The 19593-nt window shown below is 40.4% G+C and overlaps 1 protein-coding gene across 8 annotated transcripts in view; it reads right to left on the bottom strand.

Annotated features, from left to right (window-relative positions):
* Positions 1-2377: 2377 nt before the first annotated feature.
* LOC132108660 (transcription factor 12-like) overlaps positions 2378-19593 on the bottom strand; it is a 135131-nt gene continuing 117915 nt past the window's right edge. For 4 of the 8 annotated variants that reach the window (XM_059515256.1, XM_059515260.1, XM_059515261.1 and 1 more), the window contains 9 exons: positions 16499-16640; positions 12696-12769; positions 11894-11965; positions 11346-11528; positions 7481-7595; positions 6909-7074; positions 6439-6671; positions 5501-5651; positions 2378-4876 (listed from right to left, as the gene is read on the bottom strand). In XM_059515256.1, coding sequence (XP_059371239.1) covers positions 5509-5651; positions 6439-6671; positions 6909-7074; positions 7481-7595; positions 11346-11528; positions 11894-11965; positions 12696-12769; positions 16499-16640 — 1128 coding nt within the window. In that variant the 3' untranslated portion in view covers positions 2378-4876; positions 5501-5508. The remainder of the gene's footprint in view (positions 4877-5500; positions 5652-6438; positions 6672-6908; positions 7075-7480; positions 7596-11345; positions 11529-11893; positions 11966-12695; positions 12770-16498; positions 16641-19593) is intronic. The other 4 variants (XM_059515258.1, XM_059515263.1, XM_059515257.1 and 1 more) reach the window with 3 other exon arrangements.

The following is a 19593-nucleotide window of genomic DNA, read 5'->3' as shown; positions in this document are numbered from 1 at the left end:
CAGGGTCAAAACCAGAATATCCAAACAACATGAAAACAGACAATAACACACGGCAAGGGCAAGACTACGGAAAGCATGAAACATACACAAGGACTCCGTGACACAGACTCAGACAGACCGGGTATAAATACACAAAAGGATAATGGGGAAACAGGAGACAGGTGGGGAACAATCAATTACCTAAACAAGGAGGAAGGTGACCAAATAAGGAGACAGGAAGTGATAAGGTGACAGACACCGTGAGAAAGGAGGACATCTAGTGGAAACCCAGGGACACAACCCAGACACTGTGACACCACGGGCATGCCTCCAGGAGCTTGACTTTTTCCAGAAAGAATCGGAAAGCTGTATTTTTCTTTTATAAATATGATAAAACTATCCACTTTTTGGATAAATAAAGGATGCAGTACTACCCTATAGGTACTCAAGATTAAGATGAGATTAGGTGAAACTGTGTATGTTATGTACCCTTTAAGTAGGAATGTATGATTTTAAATTGTTGGGAAGTCAAGACCTTTGACACTGGACTGACCAAAATGCTAATTTCAAGGAGTGATGCATTCACTTTAAATGCATCACTTAAAAAAGTCATGGGACACCAAGTGCACTGTAAAATTGGTATACTGTAATATAAGCAAGTATAAGTAATATATTGCATTAGTAACAGTTTAAAAGAATTCAGTTTATGAATTTTTAAATTTGGTAAATATAAATGTCTGGTACACAGAACCGTAACTTTGCTAATCAAATGTAAACCCAGTAGCGATTTCACTGAAAGGAAAAGAGTCAGCAGGAATGTCCTGATCAGATGCATGTCACCCCGAGAGAACCTTGTTTGTGGTCCAGCAGGAGAAGCCAAAAAGCTCATGTCAGCAAGCCTATCATGACACTCCCTCGCTGGGCTGTCCCAGGCAGCCAGATCCACAGGAAGTTAGATCGCAAACATGGTGGTCCCATGCTTAAAAAACATTGCCCATTTTTTCTAGTTGACTGCAAGTAAACACTCCAGTGCATGGTTTTGATAAAGGCAGGAAGGAATATGCACACACGTCATGCAAACACACACGTAGAAAAGAAATGGGACAAAGTCTTCCCACCCACCCAGCCAGTGGAGTTGGAGCGGCCTCTGGATGAGGTGTCGAGTTGGAAGGCTGACAGAGTCGGAATTGGCCGAGGTCTCTCCAGCATTTAGCAACCTCTTCCCCAGTGCTGTTTCTGTCTCAGAGCAGATCTGGGGCCCAAGCCATCAGCGCAGGACATATCCAATGAGAAAGCGTCTCTCGTACACATGTACAGAGACATAATTTAGGACAGATGTGTAAGCCAAAGAGATGAGTGCGGGGATTTCATTTAATTGGACAGCCAGGACTGATGTCATTGCATAAAAATGTACGGATGAGATGAAAAATTAGACATAACAGAGCAAACTGTTATTAGAGTTTCATGAGGTATAGTGGATGTTGCATTGCACAGAAAGACTGGCTGTAAACCATTCACTACTACTGGGACAAAACAGGTGCTCCCATATTTCATAACTGACACAGAAATGGGAAAAAAAATATTTCATTTGGAAGCAAAGTCAGTTAACACTGGGAATATGTGGGAATATGCACACACCTCACGATGAAAGAGCATCAGTCAAGACTGTCATACTCCAGTGTTATTTTCCCATGACCATCCACTAGAGACAAAGTATGTTTGTCTTTCAGTAAAGTTAAAGACAGATGCTGAACTCTTACAACTGAAATTCAAATCACTCTTTAAAGAAAATGATTTCACTCAGTGCAAAGATTCCCCCCCCCAAACATTAAAAGCCAAAAAGACTACACGTTTTTTTCCCCTTCAAATATTGCATTGGGTGTTTTCACACTACACTGAAAACAGAAAAGGGCTCCATAGTGTTTTTGAAAGAAAATAATGAACAGTGTTTGTGAAGATCTTTAAATAGACTTAATAGGAAAGTCCCTCAATGCAAAAGAAGATAATTTGATGAATTAGAAACCAAATAGTTTTGGTTTCCTTTAACATTTTTGGCCATACAATGGAAGTCAATGGGAACTGCTTGGTTACCAACATTCTTCAAAACATCTTTAGTTTTTATTATTATACATTTTTTTATGTTCCACAGAACAAAGTCAGTCATTCAGGTGTGGAACAACATGAGGGTGAATAAATGATGAAAGATTTTTTTAAAGCTTATTTGTATATGTATAAAAATCCTTTGAAAAGCCCAGCACACGCAATTCCAAGCTTTGACTCAATCATTTAGATATGAGTGAAATTAATGTATTTTAATCCAGTTTTGCTGTATAAAGTAGATAAAAAACCAAAGGCTGAAAGAGGAAAATAAAGGCACATACAATTGAGTTGAAAAAAGATGGCACATTTATTGCTACATAAATGTTATATACAATATTGTGTTTTCTGTTACAGAGACAGAAAAAAAAGAATTCGACTTACTGCTGGTTTTCTGATGTGCATTGACAATACCTTGAATTTTGACATGGGTACGAATCGTTCATCAACCAACTATGCAGACTGGACACAGAGATGGAGAGCTCGTACAATACCCCATACGTACTAGACTGCCAGCTACAATCCTACTTATGTTCTTAAGATGCTATCCATAGTCTTTTTTTATAATAATGGAAAGGTTATGGTAAATAACCGTACATTTTTTTTTTTACTATCTAATATAGTAAAATAAAGTAAGAAATTTTTTACTCAAAACTTTTGATTTCAAAAATCTAGAAAGAGTAATATTTAGAATTCAAGAAATGTTCTTACAATATTATTGTATAAAAGACTAACTATACTGAAAAATAAGCCAAAGGTTTTTTTTTTTTTTTTTTTTTTTTTATCCTTTTCTGTTATGAGGGAAAGCATCAGGGCATACAGCAAAATCTAACATATCCAATAGAGAAAAACAGAACGGAAAAAAAGAAAAGGGGGAGAAAAACAGGCAAAACAAAACAACAGACAAAAAGATGACTCATAACCTTGATTCATTTTTTAGCCGGCAAAAATACAAGCTCTTGAATACTGAAATGTATACTAGTGGATTTCACAATTTTGTTAAGGAAGGAAACTTTCCATAGAGCAAAGAAAGAAAAAATAATGCTGATGTTCTGAAATCTTTCCTTAAGTTTTGTTCTTTTGACTTTGTATTTGAGAGAGTGATTCACTTGAGAATGTGGCAGTCTTGTTTCAATGGTGTGAACACATGGAAGACAGACAGGGCAGAAAAAGAGATTCCAAGCAAGACAAAAAAAAAAAGTTTTGGTCTTAAAGAAAAATGCATACTTTAAAAAATGAAAGTGGTGACTGCTGCTTTCTTTAGATTTACAAAGAAAACAAGTAACGGCTGAGAAAAATCCTGCTCCAAACTGTCTTTGTTCATCATTTCCACTGTTTGCTGATTTGAATGCTTCACAGCGTTTCTCTTTTTCGAACAGACTTTGCGCTCACATTCTGCTGCTCAAGTATCAAGTATTTCAATGCAAGCAGGGAAAGACAAAGCCATTCTAAGAAACTTAGAACATCCTTCTATTTTCACACGACAAATATACGCTGTACTATGAAGCCTAGAGAGTTGCTTTGTATACAATTACAAATAAACAAAATTAACATGTGGTTACTTTAAGTATTTTTTCTCTCTCTCTTTTTTTTTTTTTTAATTGTTAATGGTTTTAGAAAAATAAAAGAACACAAAACAAAACTTCAGTTCAGGCCAGGTGAATGAATGGTCTTCGTTTGAAATCCAACAGTGCCATGTCTCACGGTACAACAGAGGTTCCTCAGTACAGATGCCCTCGGCTGTTCCACCAAATAAAGTAACGTGTCAATACAAAACAACTGAATCGGAAATCCGTCTTTCTCTTTGCCCATAACACTATATGGCAAAGGAATCAAAAGGACGAGACTGCGTCCCCTTTCCCGTTTAAGACACTAAGAAATATGCAGGGAATGCTGGGGTTTTGTATCTTTCTGCTTTCCGTTTCTGTACTGCTCACTAATGAGTATAAACATGCCAGCTTGTGTTTGACCTTTGACCTTTCAGTAAAGCCAGAGTTTGCCATTCAACCATCATCTCCACGACACAGGGAATCTAGTCGAAAAAGCACAGGCTGATCCCAATCCGCCTCATTCATAACTTTCTGTCTGTGAGTCATACAGAATTAGGTAGGTGTGGTTTCTCATGCTGTTATTTGTGGAATGAATGTATGATAAATATAAATAATATATTGTTTCTTTTTTCAGACACAGGGATCCTGGAGTCTTTGAATGTTCAAACACCATCCGAATCTTTCACGGGGGCATGGAATATGATCTGAATATGTTAATCTCATCGACTGGAGAGGCCCGACAGGAGAGAGGCTGCGGACAGCACATGACAAACTGCAGATCTACTGAAACGCCACCAGCTTCTCATAGCGATGTCAGAACTTTCCCTTTAAACACAGACTTACAGCTTAGTAACATAATAAATAGAAAAAAAACAAAACAAAAAACCTGTTACAATGCATTCGTCAATTCAGTTTAGGCACAAGGCAACTTCCACGTCCAGGGTGGAGGGGTGGCGACAGTCTCTGATTGTACAGCTGCGGCACACGGCTTGCAGACGGCGATATGTGCTGAGGGGCTTTGATGCTTGATTTTTTCTCTGGTGGGCAAAAAGTCGCTTATTGATATGGGATGTCTTCACGGGGAGCTGGGCACTTGCCAGTTTTCTTCTATCTCAGGATTGCTTAACGGTGGAATTTGGCTTCGAGTGGTCTGTCTTTTCAAATTTGTGTCACAAACTGCGATTCCTGTCCGCCCGTGGAAAGCAAGGTCACCGACTCTGTCTAACACACTCCATCGGGATCCATTTGATCTGAAAGTGAGGGAAAGATAAGGATACTGCTTATGGCCAACTGTACTGACACTCAAATCACATTCTTGTGTGTGTGCAGTACCTTTCTAAAGTTTGTACGAATAGTTTTTTTTTTTTTTTAAGAAATTGATACTTTCATTTAGCAAGGATGCATTGAATCGATCTTAAGTGCCAGTAAAGACATTCATCATAATAAATGCTGTTCTGCTTAACTTCCTATCCATCCTGAAATCCTGAAAGAAATGTATCATGGGTTGCACAAAAATATTATGCAGCAATAGATGATGCAGAACATTTTTCCTCAAGCACCAAATCAGCATATTAGCTCATCATTATTTTTTTTGTATTTTGTATAAATTAAATGCATAAGAATCTTACAGAAACCAAAATTTGAAATAGTACTATAACTAGATACATCAGGAGTAACAAAATCTCTTCTTATAAAGTTCTAGTTTAAGCTGGCGTTGGGTGCATTTCCATTAGAAAGGATGGAAGGCGGGCGAGAATGTAGCTCACTAGGTTTCGCAGCAGAGCTTGTGTCTCAGCAAAGCTAAGAGCATCCTGCTGTCGTGTTTTAACCACCTGCCCACTTTACATCTCTGCGTGGAGCTGGTCGTGGCTTACCTGGCTGTTCACAGATGGCCCATGGGGTTGGATGTGTCTGTGAGGCCCGGGTGCACAGGCGGGTGGGCTTGCTGGGGGTCACCTGAAACCCCTGACACTTTCTCTTCCTCCCTCCTCTTAAGGCAGGCTGCTTTGGGGTTTAGGTTCCTCTCTGCACACAGGAGAACTCATATTATTTCACCATAGTTAATAATGAACTACTGAAAAAAAGAATTTGATAACACTTATACAAAGCTTTCATTGCCTACAGCTCTTAAATATAAATTAGAGCTGTTGTCAAGCATCCTAGTATAATATTACTGATAAACCTGTCAGTGGAGATTACCGTACCAACCTCAGAATCATGTTTACTGATAATATTTCAGCAATCATGATGTGTCTGTTTGGAATCAGAACTAGTGATGCCAGATTTGTGAATAGCTATTGATCGAATCGTGATTTTGCAATAAGCTCAACTTTTTGCAATTCAATTTGCTATATTCAGACTCAATCATTTAGATATCATTTAGTTCACTCATTTGCACACACTAAACTGTTTGTTCCTCACACCAAAACACGATAGTTTATAAATCAGAAAACAAAAAGGGATGAGGTGGATTATTACTATGCAATGCAATGTATGATGAAAAACCTGCAAATTTGTCAATGATGAGAACAACTTGAGAACAACTCTGTATGGCAGGTAAAAACAATATATATCCATAATAGTGTAAAAAAAAAAAAACATGTGAGACTTTGTTGACCGCATGGTCTGATGAAAGGCTAGAAATGGTCCTGGTTTTCCACATAGAGTTGATTACATTTGTTTAACGCTGATATTTAAAAAATAAATAAATCGAAATGTTTTTGACTATTAATAACTATGATTAAATATTTTAATTGACTGACAGTCCTTATATAAACACAACACAATTGCATTCTGCAGGACAGTGCCTGACCTCTGACTTGCTGTTCGAGGCTGAGAATGACAGCGACGGCCTGGTGAAGAATGAGCAGTTTGGTCTGGGGCTTCTCGCTCTTCAAGTGCAGCTGACACATGCGGCCCAGCTCTTTGAACGCCTCGTTGATGTCCCGGACGCGCAGCCTCTCTCGGGCGTTGTTGGCCATCCTCCTCTCCCGCTCGCGCTCTGCCTTCTGCTCGGGGTTCAGGTCCTCGTCTTCATTGATACTGCTGCAGAAACATTCATAACTTTCAGACAGGACGGAGGGAACAATGTGGCCTCAACACCTGAACACTGCATCTGTATCTGCTTGATGTGACCTCTACTTTCAAAACTACAGTCATTAAGACAACAGAAGTGCTGTTCTGTGCTAACAGTTAAGTCTGAATGTAGTTCTGATGGATTCACTGTCTCTGAGGTCAGTGTTGAAATGCTGAAGGACACGCTTTGAGGAGCGGTTTCCTTGCCTTGTTCGAGTGCTTCCCCGATTCTGCTTCATATCCCTTTTTTCACTCTCGTCATCTGATTTGAGGTCGTCGGAGGAGTGGCTATCATGCATTTCATCTTTTTCATGATTCTCGACTTTCAGGTCCAGATTAGGAGCAACCTGACTGACCAGAGCGCTAACCAGTCCTGTCACACACAATGAAAGTACACAGATACTTAAACACTTGAAATATAAATTGCAGCGCTTTGTGACTTGTTGTAAGCTCATAAAGCTGAATATGAATCATAACTGAAGAGGCAATACAAAAACAAAACAATAATTTAAAATAAACCGGTGTTCTGTCGATTTGTGCTGCCTTGTCGAAAAATGCTACCTCCCATTAAAACCAATGGTAGCATAATTCGATAGCGAAAAGTGTTACCTATCAGATTTTGCTTCATGCATGATATTAATAAGGTGTGAGGCTTTATTAACATGTACACCTACCCCAACCCTAAACCTACCCTTACAGTATGATAAATACAGTGTTGGTAGCATAATCTGATAGGTAGCATTATTTGTCAGAACACCGGCATAAAAAAAGCTTCCAACCTCTGAACGTGTCTGCTTGGTGGTTGAGCTCCGAGCTGGAGCGAGGACTGGTGTTGGCTTGCAGGCTGCCGTGGTTGTTGTTCAGGCTGACGGTCTCTTCGCAGTGAACAGAGCCCTGTCATAACAGATAGCATTAAATACATGAAGCAGAGAACAGAGCAAAACATCAAGAGTCCTTCTGATCATGAAGCCATCTGATCAGTGCCGAGAAAACAAAAGGGATTTACATTAAATGGGAGAGAGACAGATCTTAGACTTCAAAGCTGAGAGAGTCTCTGTGTCCCTACTGTAGAGTGTGACCTCCCCTCTGAAGAACTGAGTGGTATTCACACTACAAAGAACGACCTTCACAGCCCCAAATTTGTGCTCATAGAGAGGCACGGCACTTCAGTCCTGAGCTCTGACTCTGTCCCACCAAAAACACTCTCATGTTGTTTTCATTTTGAACGCATGAGTCTATACTTTGAGAGGCAGGTTGATAGTAACATGACATTGGACTGGATGCTGCCCCGCTTCAGATTATATTGGACTTCAGAGGTAGTGGCAGAAGAGAAGCAGCAAGAACAACAGGTCATTTAAAAACATTTTAACATCAAGCACATAAATGTATATTGTATACTGTATTGTTTTGAATACTGTGTGTATACACAATAGTTTTATTGCATGTCATGTTTTGTCTATATTATAACTAACTCACCAATGCTGCATTTATAAAAACAACAACAACAACAACTAAATAATAATAAAATAACTGTTTTCCAGTTGAATATATGTTCAAATGTATTTGATTCCTGTGATGCAAAGCTGAATTCTTCAGTGTCACATGATCCTTCAGAAAATAATTCTAATATTTTTTCTGGTGCTCAAGAAACATTCTTCTTATTATTATCAATGTTGAAAACAGTTGTTGAATAAAGCTCAACATTTTTGTGGAATCTGCTATACCTTTTTTTCAGGATTTTTTGATGAATAGAAAGTATAAAAGAACAGCATTTATTTGAAATGGAAAACTTTAAATACAATATGAATGTCTTTACTCTCACTTTTGTTCAATTTAACGTGTCCTTGCTGAATAAAAGTATTTATTTCCTTACAAAAATGGCCAAAATATGAATTGGGACCTTGCACTGCCTTGACTATGTCAGTTACATTTTTATGAAATTCTGAAAACAATATTTATTTCCCCTTGCACTTTGCATAACAGGCACTGTTGCATTGTGAACAGTAAGAGAGTTAATATATTTTGATTTCAAGCTGACTTGAAAGATTGGTTTTATACGATTTTTAAATAGACACCCAGACATCATTTGTCAGCATTTATATGTAGAAAAACTTTCCATCAAAACAAATGGCTAATACACATGTGGATACAGCAACAATCAATCTGCTCTTTCATGCTGAACATCAAATGACAGTTTGACCAGCATTCGTCACTGGTGGCTTCTAAACGCATCTGGGTTTGATCAATGTCTTGCCATGTGATTAGCGACGCAGCAGAGTAGAAACCGCTGCAGGCCCCTTCCACCGCCGGCGGGAGCACATGTTCGCCCACAATCTAGTTTCCTTTTTGAGAATCCACGGGATTGGGAGTCATGGCGAAAGAAGAGAAAAGAGAAGAAATGAGGGGGGTCTTTCCCCCTTTTTCCTTCAGGAATGCGTTCCTAAGTCACTGTTGGCCTCAGTTAACCTCCCCAGGCCCGAACCCCTTCCCCCACGCTCCAATCTCAGCCCCACGCTCAACAGGTGTCCAAACAACTCTTTGTCTGTGGCAGAAGAGGGGTGGAAGAGGGGGGTGCCAACCAAAGAAGGCAGCCATTTTCCTGTCTGGGCTTGATTACCATACAGCTGAGGGGCTCAGACACACACGACTAAAGCGTCAGATTTCCTGAGTTGTTAAAAAAGAGGCGGCGGGAAAAAGAAAGAAAGAGGGGAGACGGAGAGAGAAAAGAATGCGCCAAAATAAAAGCACACTGGCTGTGCTGAATCAGGACCTTGTCTGAGTGTGTGTTTGGGTCGAGCCTGAAGCACAGAGCTCTGTTTGTGTGTGTATGAACACACGGTCCACTGACAGCAGTGTGACAGCTCCCGCGCAGACTAAACGATCGTGACACAACCAAAGCACTGCTCTGTCTCTCTGCTGCAATCTCCTCTCTTCTGCCTGAATAAAACGCACCTCTGTTCATCATGTCTGAAAACAAGCCAAAAAGTCGTGAACATCACTTTTGTTACTATGTTGCAAAACAGAGAATGATTGAATTCACCCACCCTCACGTCGCTGCAAACCTTTCTTTCTATGGAATCTAAAAGATATTTTAAAGAATGCTGGCAACCCAATTATGCTAATGACCACTGACTCCACTGTATGGAAAAAGCACATTTCTCAATATATATATATATATATATATATCCACAGAAGAAAATCAGACAGGTTTAGAAGAGTGAGGTTGGCAAATAATGAAAGAATTGGATTTTTGGGTGAACAAAATTAACTTATTTATATGGACTTAATTATAATTTACATTGATTTTATTGCACTGTATAATCTCTCTTCCTCTTAATTTGTTTTTTAAAAGAAAAATTAGTTAATTGTTGTCTTATGCATCTGCAATCCTTTTTATTTACATCACTTTGAATTACTATTATGTATATCAATATGAAACTATGAAGGTATCTGATGTTACAGTTGTGGAGCTTGATTTTGGACGGGGTTACTCTGTGGGACACTGCAGAAATGAAACCAACAACTGACAGCATGTCTTGACACTTGTTACAGTCACAGATTTTAAGGACAACTTTTTTAATTTATCAATTTACCTGAAAAATATAGTTTTTGTCATTTTATGTCATGCCTGGTTAGGGCACAGTGTTCGTGTTTCTTTTGGATTTCTAAATGCGTTTCTTTTAGATTGGGGCTAAGAAACATTATTGGCACACATAGGGAGGCTTGTGTGAAGAAGAGAGGAAGCTATAAAAAAAAAGATATTTATACAATATTTTTCTAATTGTACATGTTGAGTATGTCAAACTTTGTTTGACCCAAGTCATCAATAAACAGTTCTATGAAAGCTTCACTAACATGTGATACAGCTTTCCAGACCTTAACTGTCTGTTTGGAACATTAAATGAGAACGGGGGGTTGTCCATCAGGACATTTCAGATCTTCGTGGTCAACTAGACTCTCCACTGAAGTGGTCATTCACAAAAAAGTGTTGTTTTAGTCTTCAGGCAAAAACAAAGAGGTCAGTGTCAGTGCATTTGAAAGCACAAAGTTGAAAGAAAATCCAAATGCTGTTTTGAATACAGAAAAAAAAGGCCATGATTATTTCCTATTATTGGGAAACCACTGGGAAACGCCTCCCTCGCTTGTTCTGAGTAATACAGCTGTGCACAAATCTCTCTGTAGAAGGGAATGAATGTCATGGGATAGTGGGGGAGATACAGAGTGCTTTAGAGGGTCACACACCACGCAGGTCCCCACAGCCCCAGCGAGCCACAGTGCGGAAATGTCTTCCAGACAGCCACTAATATACTACTGTAGATACTACTGTGACTGCTTTTCCCATTCAGCCTGTGGAACGCAGCTCAAGTGGGGAGAATGAGCTTCGGTCCAGCCATTACGCTTATGGAAAGTATGTGGGTTTAGGTTAAACTGCTCTCAGTGGAAAATAGTTCAGTTTCAGCACATGGCCAGGCCTTCATTTTAAACAGGTGGCTTAACTCTGTTTATTAGCCTATTCAGAGAGGCACAATGAAAAAACACATACATTTCTCTCCCCATTGCCTGTAATAACTGGATGAGACTTTGACTTCAAAAGCAATGAGACAAGGTAAAAAGTTTCCTTCGTGACGGTTAAGTTTTCCTTACCATTTGTGCTGTTCGGTTGGTGACCAATCCAGAAGCTGGGAAACTGGTGCCGATGGCAGAGATTGGCCCGTTGTGCGCTTGTCCTAACAGGCTGTGGATGTCGCTAGACAGGGCGGCAGTGGAGCCCACAGCGTGATTCCGCAGGACACGGATTGCATCGTCCAGCCTGTCCTCCATCCGAGACTGAAACCAGCGATGGAGAACAAGGCAAAGTGGAGGGAGAGAGAGAAACAGAAATGTAAATGAAAACAAATAGACTTTAAAAACATAGAATTATGAAATGGCAAACATTGTAAAAGCAAAGGAACATTTGAAAACAGTGAAAAGGAAGAGAAAAAGTGAAAGGCTATGCCACTTATCTGTTGGAATAAACAACTAACTGCAACTAAATGGTCATTTTCATGTATTAACATCATCAACGACCAATAAAAGATGAAATGGCAAATTAACAAATGCACAAAACAGAAAAAGCACAGCCAAATCAAAAGAAAGCAGATGGCTGAATGGAAAAGAAGGACAGGACGTGACTATCTGAAGAGCAGGAATACCTCGCAGACATCTTTTAAGAAGGACATGGCATCCTGCAGATGCTCATGAAGCTGCTGGTGCACACGATTTTTCTACAGTCAGACAGGAAGAGGAGAGACACGTACAGTGAGAGACGAGACAGAAAGACTGCAGAGAGAAGCAAGCAGAGTTTACAAGTGCTCGGCAGAGAAAGAGGCCAAAGAATCGAAGCGGAGGACTGAATGCCAACATCTTAGTACTTGTTCAGGTAACTAATTACAATGAGCCATGGTTCACTCTGCCGATCACAGCTCGTTCCCTGTTTCCTGGAGGGCCGCTGCTCATGGACAGTCCATAAAAATGCACTTGCAGCTGGCATACAAGTATTAGAGTAAATATTTATCTACACACCCCAGTGTGAATGTATGACGTGGGAAGAAAAGTGTGTGCATGTGTATGTAAACTGATCTGCTGTTGAGGCTCAGCTCCCCGGTCGGCCCTGGAATCCCGCGGCAGTGGTTGAACACAGCAGCTGCCAGCACCCCACCCCCATCACACACCCTAACCAATCCCTAACCACCCCACCTTCACACACCCCGACCAATCTCCATCCACCCCCGGACGAGAGAGGACAGATGGCAGGAGACACGCCTCAAGGGACGGGTATTGTTCGGTCCCCACAGCCCCCTCCCAGTCCCGCTCCTGACATTTGTCAGCCAGGAATGTCCATGTAAAGCTACCCCCTGCCTTCCAGAAGCAAGTCATCTACTGACACAGTGTCCATTAAAAAGTGCTCAGCGCGAAGGGGAGGAGGAGGAGGAGGAGGAGTGAGAGCGCTCTTACCAGAGAGTGAAGGGAGTTCTCATAGTTTGGGGAGGAAGGTGCCTGTCCGGTTGCGCGGGGCCACTGTGTTGTACCTGCGGACAGAGGAGGAGAAGCGTTTTAAGTCACTTGACACATTACAACAAGCTGACTTCATTACAAAAGGTGAAAAGTAATAAAATAAAACGAATTAACAATTGACAACAGTGTTTTTTGCACCACGTGTTAACGTGAAACCAAAAACAAACATCGTGACCACTGGAGTCCAATTCATGAACAAATGATTATGATCTGATTCTTCTAATGATCACAAGTTATCGTATAAGGAACATCTTAGCTGTAACATATGGCATTTAAATAAATAAGTATAAAAAATACAGATTTAAGAGAGTTGGTGTTACTGAAATAAATGGCATTTTATAATATAATATAACATAGCGTAATATACATTTTATTTAAAAGATTGATAAAACTCATGCACTCATTCACATTTACAATGGACTAAAACTAATTTCCTCTCCTGACTGATTCCAGGTATTCTCAACGTGGGTTGATTTCCTTTAGGTCTCCAGACACATCATTTCCTATGACTGGGTCATATCCTGCAACGTGAGAAGGGTTCGAGGATGACCCATACACGCATACATACACAAACCAGTGCTGAGGGACATCTTCTACTTCCTCTCATTTATGAAGTCATGACTGAAAAAACCTGGGAGAACAATGCAGGAGCGCGATAAGGGCGATGACTTGGACCCTGAACGTCTTTCCCTTGACTCTAATACTGCATGAGCAGTATAGCTCATATTCTAGATGTAACAGGATGAGACCATGACTCTCTCTCAGATGTCAACTCGCACAAACAAACTACTGGACGGTGGGCGGTGATGTGACCAATCTCATGTCAGACGGTGTCAGGGAAAAGAAAAAGCACGGTTTTGCCACATTACTCAAGTAGCAGAATAAGATTTTATTTGGCTCGGTCACATTCTCAGCCCCCAGATGTTTCGCTTTTTTTTACTCCCTCCAAAATCCACTCAGTTGCTGGAAGAATTCAGTGATTGTGTTTTTGTTCTGTGGCGGTGTGTGTGAGGCTGGAAGGGACTATAATGAGGATGTAAATGACTTTGGTCTGGTCTCGGTCTAAACGTGCTGATTCTGACTGGCCATTAATCAACACCGCTCTAAAAGAATGCACATCTGCTAATCACAAATCAAAACGCTGTTGGTGGGGGTCGCTTTCACTCCCTTCTATTACAAAGCAACTGGCAGAAAATCCACTACAAAAAAAGTCTTGTAATAAGACTGCATTGTACAATACAACAGACCAAGTACCCTTAATGTAGCATGACCCAAAGGAAGCCTTTTGACTTATATACATGAATCAGTTTAGGAGGGAGATCTGTGCTCCCTATCCCTCAACGCGACTCCACCGCGCACAGACTCAACCACTGACTCTAGGTGCTTTGTTGACACAATAGAGATTTCCTATTTTGCTGGTTGTCATAACTGCTGTGACGGGCTTGGTGTGGCCATACCTCTAGCTCTGCCAGCATAGCGAGAGTCTTTCTTCAGAAACAAATGGCAAATTTCATGCCGTGTGTGACAGGAAGTTGTTTAGTTAAAAGATTTTCCAACCGTTCGTCCTTTCCAAAGCAAACGCAGCTCTAATTTGAAGGAATTCATTTCCTAAAACCACAAAGCTCTCAGAAGCAGACTTTTATTAAGAGTCTATTAAAATGACTTTGGGGCTATGTGAAAAAAGTGCAGTGTTTAATAAGAGCTCCTCACCGGCGGCCAGCTTGACAAATGAGGGTGGGCCGGTGTGGCACTCCGCACGAGGTGCTTGGGTCTAATTTGCTGAGACCTGGCTATGAGCGGGTTTAATGGCTGAATTTAAGAACTAATCCAGAGAAACAGATGGACTTGAAACAATGTGCGCCAATCTCTAAGAACCATCTAATAAAATAAAAAATATATAATAGGCCCCACATATCAAAGGGAACTTTTCTATTTAAATATACACTACTCTTCACAAGTTTGGGGTCAGTGACTTTTTTTTTTTAAAGAAATTTATTATTTTATTAAACAACAATGCATTAAATGTAAAGTAAAGATTTTTACATTCTCAAAAAATCTGTTTCAAATAAATCCTGTTCTTCTGAACTTTCTATTCATCAGATATTCCTGAAAGAAGTTTCTTCAACAGTATAAAGCAGCACGACTGAAGAATCATGTGACACTGGAGACTGGATTAATTGCTGGTGTAAATTTAGCTTTGCCGTAACAGGAATAAATTACAATTTCACTTTCCTTTCATTTTCAAATATATTACTATAGAAAACATTTTCACTGTAATCAAATAAACGCAGCCTCTGTGAGCATAAGAGGCTTCTTTTAAAAGCAAAAAAAAAAACTTACAGAACCCAAACATTGAAATGGTAGTGTACATTAATTGAAATACAATATATGGAAAATAGAAAAACATATTTAAAAATAAGCACATTATTTACTTATTACACATTTAGTCCATTTATATATTTAAAAAAAGGAATACTTCAAATAATAAATCATAAGGTGTGCTAGGATGACAGGAAGTTACATCGTAAGGTACAGACTGCTGAATGGAGAGGAAGCCGAGTCATCCTCTCCCTCTCTTCCTCTCAGTCAGTCATGCTAATAAACGAGGATCTTTGCAGGCCGGTCTGTCATGGGCAACAGCTGTGTGAGGAACAGGGCAACAGCTGAAGCTAAGGAGTGGGACAGACACCCACACAGCTGTCACCACTATATCAATGAACACACACACACACACACAACTGCCCTCTCACTGAAACAACACGCTGAGAAACTGCCATTTGTAGCACCTCGTCTCTGTCTATCCCTCAGCGCTTCAGAATATTTTTTCATTTAAAATGATTGTGCATCAGTCTTGCCAGGCGCAGATAAAATCCTCACAGTGGTCAGTTATCTGTCCACCCCTAACCAGGGCGTTACTCCCCGACACCATCTTCAATCTCAGCAGCTGAGGGACGGTGTGTTTACTCGGTTATGTGAGGATACAGGGGATACAGCTTCAGTGGACTTTTTGATGGACATATAGACTCAGCAAATATTAAAAAACAAAGTGGACAGCATAGAAGAATGTGTTATTTGGGAACGACCTCTTAGAATACTTCAGACGGACTGACAAGCTCTTACATAAATGTAATGCTTGGCAGACTTTAGGTCAGTGATAGGATTTTGTCTAATGATATGGAAACAGAACACATCAATATATATAAAAAAGCAATATTTTTAAAGATGTGCACTACCACTCAAAAGTGTTTTTTTAAGGCTTTTAAGTCTCTTATCCTCACCAAGGCTGCATTTATTTGATCAAAGTTACAGTAAAATAACAGTTACATATATATAACATACATATAAACAATAAATAACATTAGCACAAACAAAATGTTTAAGGTTTCAAACGAAAGACTAATTATTAAAAACAAATATTGTTCAAAATTAAGACAAAAATATTTCTGAAATGTCCCCATAAAATTTTGTGGATTATGTCCATACCTGTGTTTACTCTAATAGGACACCTCTGTGACATCACATACATACTAAAAATGGCTTTGGGATTAATTCAATGGAATTAATGTAGGTAAAGTGATTTCTTTCTTGCTTAAAATACTGTTTTATATGATCCGCAGATTCATATCTTTTTAAGTGAGTCCAAATACTTCTGAGGACCACTGTGTGACTGACTGGTGAGCGTGTGGCATGGAGATAATGTGTGTGTGTGTGTGGGGTGTCAGAGAGGCAGAATGGTGCTCTACCTGCCCTTCCTGTGGGGCCGCTGGCTGTCACCACTGTACCTGCTGAGCCAGCACCCGCCTGAGCCGTCAGAGGAGAGGGAGAGCCCACTGGAGTGGAGGGGTTCGAGGGGAAACTACTGCTGGTGTGGTCAGGAGAATAAATCTGCAAATAAGAACAAGAGAAAGAGAGAGATCAGTCTGTGAGGAAGCACGCTCAACCTTTAAATCCTGCAACCTGTGGTTACCCTCTGCGGCTTTATGGCCGCGGTTAGCATCCTTCAGTCTGTGCTCAGCCAAAATTGGCTCATCAATTCTGCTGATTTTACAAGGGGAGCAGCAGTAAAAAAAATACTCGCAGCATACATATGGGCCTTTAACAGCCTACGCTGCCCTTTACAATGTCTGCAGGAAAACACACAACCCCTCCTGCACTCGAAATGCTGTGAGACACCTGCAGTCCAGCCAGCGTTCCCTGGCTCTCTGACACATCTGTGGTTGTTATTAAGTCAAAGCCTGGGCCCACGCCACGCACCCGCTGCATGCTGCACATCACAAGTGAAACCACATGAGCACAAAAGATCAGAAACCCTGCAAGAGAGCGGCAAAAAGGCTAAACAAACTGCTGGTAATAATTCACATTAGGGGTTGGCGACATGTCCAAAATCATACAGTATGCCGACAGTACAGTGATTATCAAATGTTTTATAAGCCATTGTAGTAGTGACAGTTTTATTTTATTTAGGGTTGTGATCGAAATTAATTCAGTCATTAAAAAACAACAACTGAAATAAAGAATGAAAGAATACACCTCAGTTAAAAACAAAAGACTCAAAACAGTAATATATTATAAACATGTATAGTCAAGCCACGTTAGAAGCCACTGTAAAATACGCTCAAATTCTGCCTCCATGACGTCACTTCTAAAACATGATCGAGAGGAGATGGAATAGAGAAAAGCAGCTGGATGATGCAGAGAAAGAGAAAAGACATGGTCGTTAATCTCTCTTTTTGGAGCTCATTAAATTGAATGAGTCTGGCCCGTGGCTGTGTGGATGGGCGTCTCTGGCTCATCTTCAGTTATGGATGAGAGGTAATAAAGCCTCTCCCTGCCTGCCCAATAAACAGCGACCGAAACCGGCACAGAGCCCTGCCCACACCATAATAAACAAACAGATGCCTCCAGCCTTTCCCTCGTAGTGCAGCACCACTGACTGGCTTTTTCCACTTTACCAGTGAAGTTTGTGTGAGAAACCAATCTCCAAACAAATTCTGCCTTCGAAACTAGAAAATGGATTTTTTCGGTTAAGCCAAATGTCAGATCAAACTAAACATCCCTGCCATGCTCCGCATTCTGCTCAAATGGTTTTCACTCCCATAATGGAAACCACTATGAAACATGCAGGTTTTTGATCCCAATTATCTGGCAAGATTTGAGAAAAACAGCTCTAAGTTGCGGTCCATCACTTGCAGGGGATCATGAAGTCCATTTGACTTAAAAACACATCAGAATGCAGATACTATCGTTATTAATCTTCTTATTAAACCCTGAATGCCACACTTTTGTGTTTCAATCAACTCTGCAAATCCTGCCAGGGGCTTTAGTACATTCATCTCTCAGAGTAGACAGAGAGAGATAGAGTGAGAGTGATATACAGAGAGATACAAAGAAAGAAATACTCTGCCATATTAACAGATATTTACTAATTTAAGAGATTCTTTTATAAAGCATGTTTTCTCATTTATTGCAAATATCTTACAAAAAAGCTGACTAAAAAAATAAATGAATATGAATTTCACAACATCTTAGTATTTGGTTTGTCTAGCTTCCATTTTAAAAAGACAGAAGCACTTGAGTTGCATGAACTCCACAAGTTCAAGACAATCATTTTCAAAAAGCATCTTGAGCTTCAGTCTAACCAGCTGTACAAGGAGCCACATGATCAACATCACTAATTTAGCCTCGAAATGGTAAAGAATCCCAAATATATATAATACATTTCATGTCAGTACTAAAACTTTATTTCCAGACTTCAATTCAATCGAGTCCCAATTTTGTTTGTATTCTCTAGCAATATGTTTCAAGTGAATTTCATCTGGATGTCTCCTTACTGTTCACCAGCAAAACATATTATCTGGCCCATCCCGACAAGCCCCTGTCCCCTACACCCTTGTGCTTCAAGACCTCTTATAGTCATGAATCCTGACCTAATGAGTTGAAGCGGGCCATTCGGAGCGTCCTGGCCAACTTCTGCTGTATTTCCAGTGTAACACCACTCATTTTACAAACAACAATCAGATCTCCGCCTCCTCATCAGTCACGCTGCTCTCCGCCAGCGGGGGCCTAATGAGCACAAACCCTCCAAAAGGAACCTAAACAAAAGTGGCACAATGGGCGGCCTGCAGAGCCGAGCCGCAGCAGTTAGGACGTTTCCCCCTCCCCTCGCCCCTCCACCCCACCCCAGCCCGACCGTGTCCGTTTCACCACAGCTTTATCATGCTAATAGAATTGAGTCTGCAAATACAAAAAGACTTAATTTGTGATTATCTTTCAGCCGCACTGTCTTGTGTTTGTTTGTGTGCCAGAGTGTGCTCTCCTGGCCCGGCAGGCCTCACCCACAGTATCTTATTACATTATTATTCTTCTCTCCTTTCTTTTACCCAATAAAAGAGCAGCAATTAGGCATCTAATTTCTCATAAAAGGAGGGTGCTAGGACCGTTCTGAAATCAAAAGGTTAGAAAAAGCTTGTCCTTGTCCTCGCCAGAGAGGTGAGTCTACGGCTCCCATCCGAAACAGTGCTGAATCAGTCCAGATGTGCTCCTACTCTTTAAAAAAAAGGCTTGTTGTTACTTACTGTAGGATAAGCAAGTCTGCAGGATTTTTTGGAGCTAAATAAGTCTTTAAGTTAAGCTCGGCAAGTTTTAGAGGTTATTGTAAGCTCCAGTTTCAGGGACACATTAGGAGGAACTCGCACGAATGCTGGCACTCATTATCCAAACCAACATATAATCCACAGGCTTTTAGGTACAGCTCCTTTTCTTGTATAGTGCGAGTATTAAGAGCACAATTATCCGGGCTTAGGTCCAGCAACATCCACAAACAGCTCCAATGACTTTA

This window comes from Carassius carassius, chromosome 2 (assembly GCF_963082965.1).
Source record: "Carassius carassius chromosome 2, fCarCar2.1, whole genome shotgun sequence".
Classification (NCBI taxonomy): Eukaryota; Metazoa; Chordata; class Actinopteri; order Cypriniformes; family Cyprinidae; genus Carassius; species Carassius carassius.
This window is presented reverse-complemented; position numbering and strand designations above follow the sequence as displayed.